Genomic DNA, 9,925 nt, shown 5'->3' with positions numbered 1-9,925 from the left:
CGGGACAGATTTCACTCACGTGGCAGCTCAGGCCAGGGGCCTGCCACCCTGGGGCACCGAGCGGAGGCCAGAAGAGGGCCGGGGGTGAGCGGGAGCTGGCTGTGGGGGAGGAGCGGATGTAAGGTGGGTTGGGGGCAGCGAGACGAGAAAGGCGGATGCGGAGGATGCAGACGCTGCGTCAGCGTCACTTGGTCCCGAGGGCACTGGGTTTTACGTAGGGGGGTGAGGGGCTCAGGCTTGCGCTTTAGAAAACTCCCCCTCGCCCGCGCCCCGACCCTGACTCCCCCTTGAGGGCACACGAGTTGCCGGGTCCGGGACAAAGTCAGCGAGTGGCTCCAGCCAGTGGAGGGGGCAGGATCAGTGTTTGTGGATCCGGGGATGTGACCCCGGGAGGCCGCATCCTCCGGGCCCTGCCATTGCTGTGTTTAGCGTGGGGGAGGGGCTCGGGCAGAGCCAGAAGTCAAGGTTGGTTCGACAGCTTCTGGCTTGAACTTAACAGATGAGAGCAGTTGTTCTCTGAGATGGACTAACCGTCCTTCGTGAAGCGGGGGCTAGAGCGCCCCCACAGACCAAGATGCCTCTCTGCTGATGGGCTGCTTTTGTGAAGTCAAATGATAAATTATTAAACGCCTCCGCTCTGCAAGCTTCTTGCTTTCCTGGGGGTGGGGGGCGAGGACAGCTGTCTGATCTCAGGAGGCACTGAGTCGGGCCACCTGCTTCGAGTGCCCCGCCAGCATGCGTGCACTGTCCGTGCGACAAACATGCATCTGTCAGTGTTCTGTGGTCCATTCTGGACAAGGCACGGAGGCAGGGAGACTGGGGGCCTCTCCCTGCTGCATGCGAAGGCCTTTTGGTGGAGCCTGGTGGGGGGGACCTCTGATCTGGACGCCCTGGGAAGAGCCCCCAGGGCAGGGTGGTGGCCGTCATCACCGCCTCCCAGGTGCCACGTCTGCAGGGGACCGGGCTGGACGTTTCGTGTGTTACCTGCAGGACCAGGTGGACACGCTGACCTTCCAGAGCCAGTCTCTGCGGGACCGAGCCAGACGCTTCGAGGAAGCTTTGAGGAAAAACACTGAGGAGCAGCTGGAGGTATCATGCGCTTCCGGTCTCCCAGCACCCACAGGGCCCTTGCAAGGCAGTTCCGTGGGACTCCAGGACACCTGGGGCTCCCCCAGCAGTCGCCCCGAAGGCAGGGCCCCTGTGCCGATATGACGCCAGAGCGACAGCGGTCAGGGCCTCCCGGGATTTTAAGCATGTGCCTGTCAGCACCTGTGCTGAGTCGGGATGGCCCTGGGTTCTCCATCTAAGTGTTACTCTTGCCTCATTGCACACGGCTCCCCAGCCCCTGTCCCTGGGCTGCTGTGACGAGCTGGGCCTGGAAGCACCCCACCCTGGCCAGGCCCCATCCCAGCCCCACGTCCCGTTCCCTCCCAGTGCCGCCTGCAAGGGAGGCATCCCTGAAGCCCCAGTTGGTAGGGTGAGGGGTTTTTCCTCAGGCTGGCACAATTCCTTCCCTCTGATGTAAGGTCAGATAAAATACACGAGGCAAAATACACAACACCCAGTTACATGTGAATTACAGATAAGGGAGTTTCTTAGTAACAAGTGTGTCTCATGCAACACTTACGTGAAATTCCAACATAACTGAACATCCTGTCTTTTTATTTGTCACATCTGGCAACCTTATTCTCACATTTACTTTTCTACAACAGCCTTTTCTGCTTCTAAACCACTTTGCTCATTTCCTATGCATGGCGGGGGGCGGGGCCCTCCATGGGCACGGATGGGACCTTTCAATCCCCACCTGTCTGTTGAATCAAGTAGTCTGCGTGAATGTTAAAAGCCAATGTTGAATGTACTGTTTTTGCCCGCTAAATTCCCTTGGGGCGATAGGCTGGTAGTATCCGGCCACCCCAGGATCCGACGTTTCAGGGAATGACGGCTTCATCTCTCCTGCTCCCCAAGGAGCTGGATTTTTAGTAGCTCCCCCAGTGGAAACTCGTGGGCATCGTTTTCAGGAAGGCTGTGAGCATTGTCTCCCTCTCGCCCTCTCGCTCTCATTCTCCAGTGCCTGTTAGGAAGCTTGTTAACGGATGACTAGATTTCGCTGAATTCATGGTGCTGGTGAATACTGGGCTTCGCCGGGGTGCCTGGTAAATAGCTCCTTGCTCTCTGCCCCTGTAGATTGCACTGGCTCCTTATCAGCACTTGGAAGAAGACATGAAGAGTCTGAAGCAGGTATTAGAGATGAAGAATCAGCAAATACACCAGCAGGAAAAGAAGATTATTGAGCTGGAAAAGCTGGTGAGTTGGCCTCTTACCTTGGGAGGCCCCAGTAACCTGCATGATATCCCTGCTGCCACAGTGGATGTCAATATTAACAGCATCCATGGCCCCATCCAGGTGGGGGCCCTTACATGTCCGGTGCTCACAAGTGAGCAGAAAACGCCTTTCTTAGGAAGCCAGGAGTTCAGAAATCTCAGAGGTGGCCTCATTTGTAGAAACCCGGAGGCCGTCTGATGCCCCGCCTGGCTCTCCATCCACCACTGGGGATGCCAGTTCCTCCCCAGCCCGGGGAAGGTGTGCGGTGAGCCTGCACCCGTGGAGCATCGCTGTTCTGCGCCAGGCACGACGCAGACACTCTGACAGCAGTCCACTGAGTAGGTGCTGTCAGGAGCCTCCTTTCACAGATGCGGAGACGGAGGCTTAGGACGAGGTCATGTCTCACCCAGGGCCAAACAGTGGTCCAGCCTAGGCGTGAGCCCTGGGCCAGAGCTCCAGGCCCCGGCTTTCAGCACACGCTCTGCCTCGCCTTTCAGCCTGGCTCCCGCAGAGCTAGCAAAGGGCACCCCTTTGGGGGAGTAGAGCAGCCAGAGTTCACTCCCCGCCCCTGTGGGTGCGAGGGCTGAAGCTGAGACAGTCATCCGGAGTCAGCAGCAGAGAAGCCTGCCTCCAGGGAGATGCCATTCTGAGGGGAAGGTTGGCCCAAGGGTCGCAGGTAGATTTTTTCTTTTTTATTATATTTAAAATAAATTTTTGATACTCTAAAAGGAAATATAATTTCCTCTAAAAGGAAATTATAAGATATAGATAAGAAAATTAAAATGACATATTTCTACACTGTTAATGTTTCCAGAGCCTTTCTTCTGTACAAGTGTACACACCCTAATATACGACCCACACATACATATGAGTGTTCTGTATCCTGCTTTCTTTCAGTTAGCAAACCCTCAGCTTACCATCTCAGTAACTGATCACCTCCTCTAACTTTCCAAGTTCTCCGTATGTCTCGGAAATGTCCTTGAAGCCGCTATGTCCAAACCAGGAGCTGGTCCCAGACCACCTGTTGCATTCAGTCGGCACGTCCCCTCTCCTGATCTAGCACCATCCCTCTCTGGGGACATCTCTCACTGCACGGACGCCTGTCAGTCAGGATAAGGGCAGACGGGGGTGTGAGTGCCTATTGCCAGCATCAGAGGCAATGCTGGCGTCCTGGCACCCTCCAGCAGCCCAGAGCTTCCCAGCAAGGCCAGAGCTAAGGCCAGCGGGGGGCTCGCGAACAGAGTCCTCCCGTCTCAGCCCTGCAGCCCTCCTCCTCCAGGCAGGGCCACCTGCATCGTTATCTGGTCAGCCACAAGCCTCCGGGCCTCTTTGGCTGTATTTAGCCATGCTCCAGGCCTTCTGCAGGTACGCAAGAGTTCTCATTCCAGAAATCTTTCCAGGCAGAGGGGTGGGTAGGGGTGGGGGGAAGAACTGATTTGATCACTTCCCATTTCCTGGGAGGGCCTTGCTGAAGGGCAGGGGCAGAGCCCAGTCCTTTGGCTCTGATGCCTAAGCCTGAGTCATGGAGAAGTGGCGGTTTTCTTTAAAGATTACTCTAGCATTTATTTCTCAGTGCATCTTAGAATGGCGTTCTACTTCGGCTAGGTCTCGGGCCCTGGGGACACACCGACAGAGAGAGCGGGGCGTAAGTTGCAGAGCAGTGGCAACCACAGAGGATGTTCTCTTCTGATCATGTGCCATGCTGGGCTCGAGCTGCACGTTCCCGGCTGCCCAGAGCCTCAGAAGGAAAAGAGTGTGTCCATGCTGTTTGCATTTCCAGCCCTCCATTAATTCAGAATGTCGTAGAATGCACACGGGCCTCAGAGATGCCAGTGCAGGGCAGACGGCCTGATGGGAAGAACCGGGGGCCCCATCAGCCAAACGGGGTCCAGGTGGTGCTCACGGCTCATTTCTGACAATGGCAGGGGTCTGGGGACACTCTATGAGAAATATATTCTACATAGGAATCCAGTATAGTCACACACATAAGTTGTATATATACAATACATACAACCCACTATATACACTAATATATACACACACATAATATATCTAAAAGGGAAATGTATACTGTATCTAAAATATATACAATACTTTTACTACACACGGTGCACTCTGGTATTTTCTATTCTGTTTTGTTTAAAAAAGAAATGCTGGTCACGTCCCTCTAACCTGATTTTACAACCGACTAATGCATTGCAAACTGCGGTTTGGAAAACACTGTTCTTGATAATGTTCCAAAGCCCAGAAGCCAAGGGCATTGGTCTGCCATCTATCCATAGGGCCTTGCTGAGAAGCTCTTGACACTGCATCTTTTACAGGCAGAAAAGAACATTATCCTGGAGGAAAAGATCCAAGTTCTCCAACAGCAGAATGAAGACCTCAAAGCCAGGATTGACCAGAACACCGTCGTCACGAGGTAGGTGGGCCTGGGCGTCGGAGCTTCCAAAGCATGTGTCGCCAACAGGATGGCTTTGCTCTTGACCTTGGAGCGCTCTGCTTTTATCCTCACTCCTCCGAGCCCTGAGGCTTCCCCACACAGGCTCTTGGCACTCTCCGCGCCGAGGGAAGCATAGAACGCACCGCTCTGAGCACCCAGCCGATGCCCGGGCTCCGCAGAGCGGTGGGTCCCACCTTGGTGGAAATGAGTGACACTAGCCAAAGCCTGGGGCACAGCTGGGGGGTGACGGGGATATTTCTGGAGGAGGTTTTGGAGAGGCTGCCAGCTGGGGGTTCCTAGGCTAAAGAGAACCACCGTGTGAGCCGACGCCGAGCTCCATCACTGGGGCCTGCCGCACTGCAGCAGCGCTGGGCCAGCTGGTCACGGGAGAGGAGAGCTGGCCTGGCCAAAGGGCAGCAGGGAGGGGAGGCGCCAATGCAGCTGCTCCCCAGGGACACTGCTTCCATCTTGGTGCTGCCTTCCTTGCTCGGAGGGCCCCAGGAAGGGAGGTGGGGGGGCAGACCCACTGCTGTCACGACAGAGGCACAGAATGCCTCGGTTCCTTTTTCATTTAGCATCCATTAGCCGCAAACATCAACTAAGCATCCATTATGCACCAGGCCTCAGACTGGGTGCCGGGCACTCGAGGAGGACCGCTCTGGGGCCTGTTCTCCAGGGCTCCCGGTCCAGCAGGCGGCCAGATGCACAGACCAGAGGTGATGGCTGCCAGGGAGGCCTGAGCCAGGGGCAGGGCGTCCCACACCAAGCCACACTTCCCTCTCTCTCTTCCGGCGGCTTCTGCTCTCTCCCCTGGCCCCCAGCACCTCCCCTGACCCGGGCAGAGGGGCTGTGTTGGCGGAGGGTCTCTGGGAATGGATGTGTGGGTGGGATGAGTAGCAATCACGTTTCAACCCCGCTTCTTGGTCCCTGGGGTCTGGTAGGACCCTGTTCTCCCCGCGGGCACCCACCTTGCAGGGACCCCCGTTCCCTGCAACCCTCGGCCTTGCAGACCTCAGGCTAAGTGCCTTCCGGCGTGACTGCCTTCGACAGTTGCTTGTTCTCCCCGTGCAGACAGCTGTCAGAGGAGAATGCTAACCTCCAGGAACACGTGGAGAAAGAAACACAGGAGAAGAAAAGACTGAGCCGGACCAACGAAGAGCTGCTTTGGAAGCTGCAAACGGGGGACCCAACCAGCCCGATTAAACTGTCCCCCACGTCCCCCGTTTACCGAGGCTCCTCCTCCGGGCCCTCCTCTCCCGCCAGAGTCAGCATGACGCCCAGATGACGCCACCACGCTGCGGGTCGAACTGCGGCGCCTGGTCCACGAGGGTTTCCGCCTCGAGGGAGTGGTGACCATGGACCGGCCCGACTGACCCTGCGCGCATGCCCAGTAGCTGCATAGCTGCATCCTAGGCAGAGTCCTTTTCTCATCCTCGTGTAAGACTGTCCTGGTACTGGCACTTCGGAAAGTGTAAATGGTAGTGTCTGATGTGCAAACGTTTGACCGTAGTTAGAGCCAAAAGAAAGAAACGCCAACTGTTCTTGAGCAATGAACTTTCACCGCAGAATATCAGGTTAGTTACAAATAGCTCAGTTTTGAATATCCATTGAATAATCATTGTGTACTGCACCGATATGTGTGTATATTTAGATATACGTATATACACATGCAGCAGTTCTGAATTGCATTTTTTATAACATGAAGTGCTGACATATTTTGGTGAAGGTCAGCAGTTTTCTAACTCGTGCCTAAGAATTATTGGGAAATGAAAATGCATTTCTATCTACCTTCCCAGGAATATTTCTACCCAAAATAGAAAAAGGAAAAAAAAAAAAAAGATACAGAGAAGAAGCGCCTTCCGACCTGCCACCACGTGGTACTCTGTTTAACGCAAGCACCAGCCGTTCATGAACGGTAGCTGCCTTTGGGACAATCAGCTTCTTAGTCCACACGATGTGAGGTCACTGTTACTCCATCCGCGAGTTTTAATCATTAATACTTCTGTCATGAGCGGGTAAGGGGCAGCAGTGGGAAACCCTGAGGGGGTGAGGAGTTTTGCAGATGTCACTCATGACAGTGGATCATCTATAGTCTCGTAAACACAAGTTCTGCTTTTTTTTTCCTAAATGGCATCTTGGAATCCATCATTAAGCTCTTTCATCTTCGGGAAAATATGGAAGCACGTGACCTTATAGGACGAGGGTGAGAGTGACCTTGGAGTTGGCCAAGACCATTCACGCTCCGTCCTCAAGAAGGAAGACCGCTAATAGGGTCTGTGTTCTGACTAAGCGTAGGGTAGGAAAGCATATACTCTGCCATCCTATTTGCTTTACTCTGATGTGATGCTGAAAATGGGCAACTCACCAAAATATGACCCTCAGCCCCACTTCACTGGCACCCCCCTTCGGTCTGGTTCCGTAACCCAACCTCATTCCTGTACAGTGAGAAGCTCAGGGCTTCCAGCAGGGGCTTCCAAAAATCCTGGGGGATCAGTTCCAAGCTGTGCTAGACCATCACATGGCCTCCCAGAAACCCAGGTGCATTTTCTGCCGGGTGATCGAGCAGTGCCACAGCTGACAGAGGTCCCATCTCTGGCCCAGGAGGTTCTTCCAAACAGAGGAAGGAGCCCGGGAAACAGCCAGCCAGCGGTGGCTGGCTTCTGGACTGGCGTTTGGCTCTGAAACGGTAGAATTAGAACCTGAGAGGTATTCCTGTAGTGCTGTGGACGATTAGAAGCAATACACACAAAAGAAAGAAGCGGTTTCAGCAGTTGATACGGTGATGGTAATGATGCCTTTGTTCACTGTTCGTGACGAAGACCCTGCACTTCTCTCCCTGAGGCCCCTCAAAATGGTCCTGAGCACGGGACTGGCTCTGAGCATAGCCGAGGCGGGCGGCCTCATGGAGGGTTGCTTCGTGGGCCAGAGCCACAGAGCAGGGAAGAAACGGCCCACGGAAGGGCTTGGCTGGCCCAGAGCCCTGTCTGCTCTGTGAGTACGTGGCCGGTGTAAAGACAGACCTGGTCTGTGTTCCTTGCGTGAGTCAAGGTGGGGCTTCCTGGCCTCGTGTACATCTCGTTTCTAGCAGACCTCCAGGTGTCGCCCATCCTGGGGACAAACACAGGAGTAGCCACTGAAGAAACATTCTTTTCCTGTAGTGGCTCTGCGTGACGCTGTGGTGTTGAGTCGGGCCTCCCATTAGCGTAGATCATGCCACGTTGACGAAACACACAAGTATTTATTCTTTTAGCAGGCACCACCCGCAGACACAATAGCTCAGCCCTCTGAATCAGGGACTGCTTCCCTAACGGCACTTGCTAAATGCAGTCACGCAGCAATACAGGTATCAGTGTTACGTTAGAATGTGGTCCAGTGTGTTAGCCTGTCGCAAAGTTGTAGTGGTGTTAGAACGAAGTAATCCCTCACCAGGTGACTAGAGCGTGGCTCTAACCAGCCCTGACCTTGGGTACTTGAGCTAATTCCCACCTTGCCCTGGCTTCATTTCCCTGTCTTGGACGCCCATCATATACGGCTCCTATCCCAGAACACGAGGGGTGGCGGCCACCGGGCCCCTTCTGTGCCTCTCCAGCCCCCACACTGTTAGGACTTGGACCTCTGTCTCCCTGGCGTCCACCTCCCAGGCCAGAGCTGCTGCCACGCGGAGATGCCGCAGCCTCCCCGCCTGCCACTCACAGACCCGCGAAACCGCACCAACCTCTTCCTGGCGCGTGGGACCCCGTCGGCGCCCTGCCCTCCCGCCGCCCAGCACACACCCGGCGAGGTTCTGGCGGGGTGGGACACCTGGTGGCCATCTGAATGGGGTCGCTCGTTCCTCTTACGGCCCCTGCGGGTTCTGTGTTGCCGATTTGCGTTTGAAGCATATTAAAATGAACCTGAGGGACCTCTGTGACATGCACTTGATGTGACCGTTGGCCTGGCCCTCCCAGGCTGCAGGAGGTCCGGTGGGGTCAGGCAGGGAGGTCAGAAGGCCGGGCTCCCGCGTTGTGTGCGCGCCGGCTGGCCGTCACTGAGTCTCCCCCCACCTTGTGTGTGCGCCGGCTGGCTGTCACTGAGTCTCCCCCCACCTTGTGTGTGCGCCGGCTGGCTGTCACTGAGTCTCCCCCCGCCTTGTGTGTGCGCCGGCTGGCTGTCACTGAGTCTCCCCCCACCTTGTGTGTGCGCCGGCTGGCCGTCACTGAGTCTCTCCCCCGACTCGGCGGACTCAGGATCCCTGCACCCGTCTTCCAGCCCGGATCCTTCAGCAGCCTTGCCCAGGCTTTGGGGGCTCAGCGGCTCTGCTCCGTCTCCCCCGTCCTGGGGAGGCCCGGGTGGGTTGGAGGAGGTTGGAAAAAGGACACGAGATTGAGGCCAGTCCCCTCACCGTCAACGTCGAATTCAGACGTGGACCTATTGCTTCTACCCCAGAGTGAGCTCGGTCTGTCCTCAAGCCCGTCCCTTTGCACCTGGCTGGTCACAGAGCTCTCCTCTCAGAGCACTGGGAAAAGGCCCACCCGGCTTGGGGGCCAGTGGTCACAGCACTGCCTTGTCACACGCTTTCTCATGCCCTCGGGGTTCTCGGGGGCCAGGCCACTCCCTGAACCTAAACACGCTCACTTCCCCCACCAGGGCCTTCAGCCTCGGGGCCTGCCCTGCCTGGGGTCGCAGGCTGGTTCCCTGTGGGGTTTGGAGGGACCTCCGGAGACTCCAGCCACTCTGCCCTCCCGAACCACTGCCGGACAGGAGCCCCTTGGCAGGTGATAAAGCCCCTTGAGTTACTCCGGACCCGCCAGCACCACTGCCGGACCCCCTGGGTCACCCACGTGTCCAGGTGATTGGCGATGGCTGCTATTCATGATCTGCTTGTCAACCCGTCCCAACCTGTTCGTTTCTTCTGGCGTCTTGTGCCTCCACCTTTTATCATACCCACCCTGCATTGTCCTCCCCGTCAGCACAGCCGCTTAACAGAGGGGCGCTGGCGCCCGGCCCACGGAGGAAACCAGGGTGGAGGGGCCTCGCATCCGTGGAGAGCTGTGTCCCGCACAGCTGTCTTGCCGTGGCAGAGAGCCTTTTGAAGTCAGCGCTCGGTCCCCGCTGTGCCAAGGGAGGCCACGGCCGGCTCTCCCTGCCTGCGAGGCTGGAAGGAGTGAGGAGAGGGAAGCTCAG

The 9,925-nt window shown here is 56.4% G+C and overlaps 1 protein-coding gene across 2 annotated transcripts in view; it reads left to right on the top strand.

Annotated features, from left to right (window-relative positions):
• The window catches only part of MTUS2 (microtubule associated scaffold protein 2), a 312,496-nt gene extending 306,349 nt beyond the window's left edge, over positions 1-6,147 (top strand). For both annotated transcript variants that reach the window (XM_024755523.1, XM_024755525.1), the window contains 4 exons: positions 991-1,089; positions 2,185-2,304; positions 4,644-4,741; positions 5,834-6,147. In XM_024755523.1, the coding sequence (XP_024611291.1) occupies positions 991-1,089; positions 2,185-2,304; positions 4,644-4,741; positions 5,834-6,047 (531 nt within the window). In that variant the 3' untranslated portion in view covers positions 6,048-6,147. The remainder of the gene's footprint in view (positions 1-990; positions 1,090-2,184; positions 2,305-4,643; positions 4,742-5,833) is intronic.
• The last annotated feature ends 3,778 nt before the right edge of the window (positions 6,148-9,925 follow it).

The sequence above is a fragment of the Neophocaena asiaeorientalis genome, unplaced genomic scaffold (genome assembly GCF_003031525.2).
Source record: "Neophocaena asiaeorientalis asiaeorientalis breed wild unplaced genomic scaffold, Neophocaena_asiaeorientalis_V1.1 scaffold59, whole genome shotgun sequence".
Lineage (NCBI taxonomy): Eukaryota > Metazoa > Chordata > Mammalia > Artiodactyla > Phocoenidae > Neophocaena > Neophocaena asiaeorientalis.
Note: the sequence above shows the minus strand (reverse complement) of the source record. Positions and strands in the feature narration are given on the sequence as shown.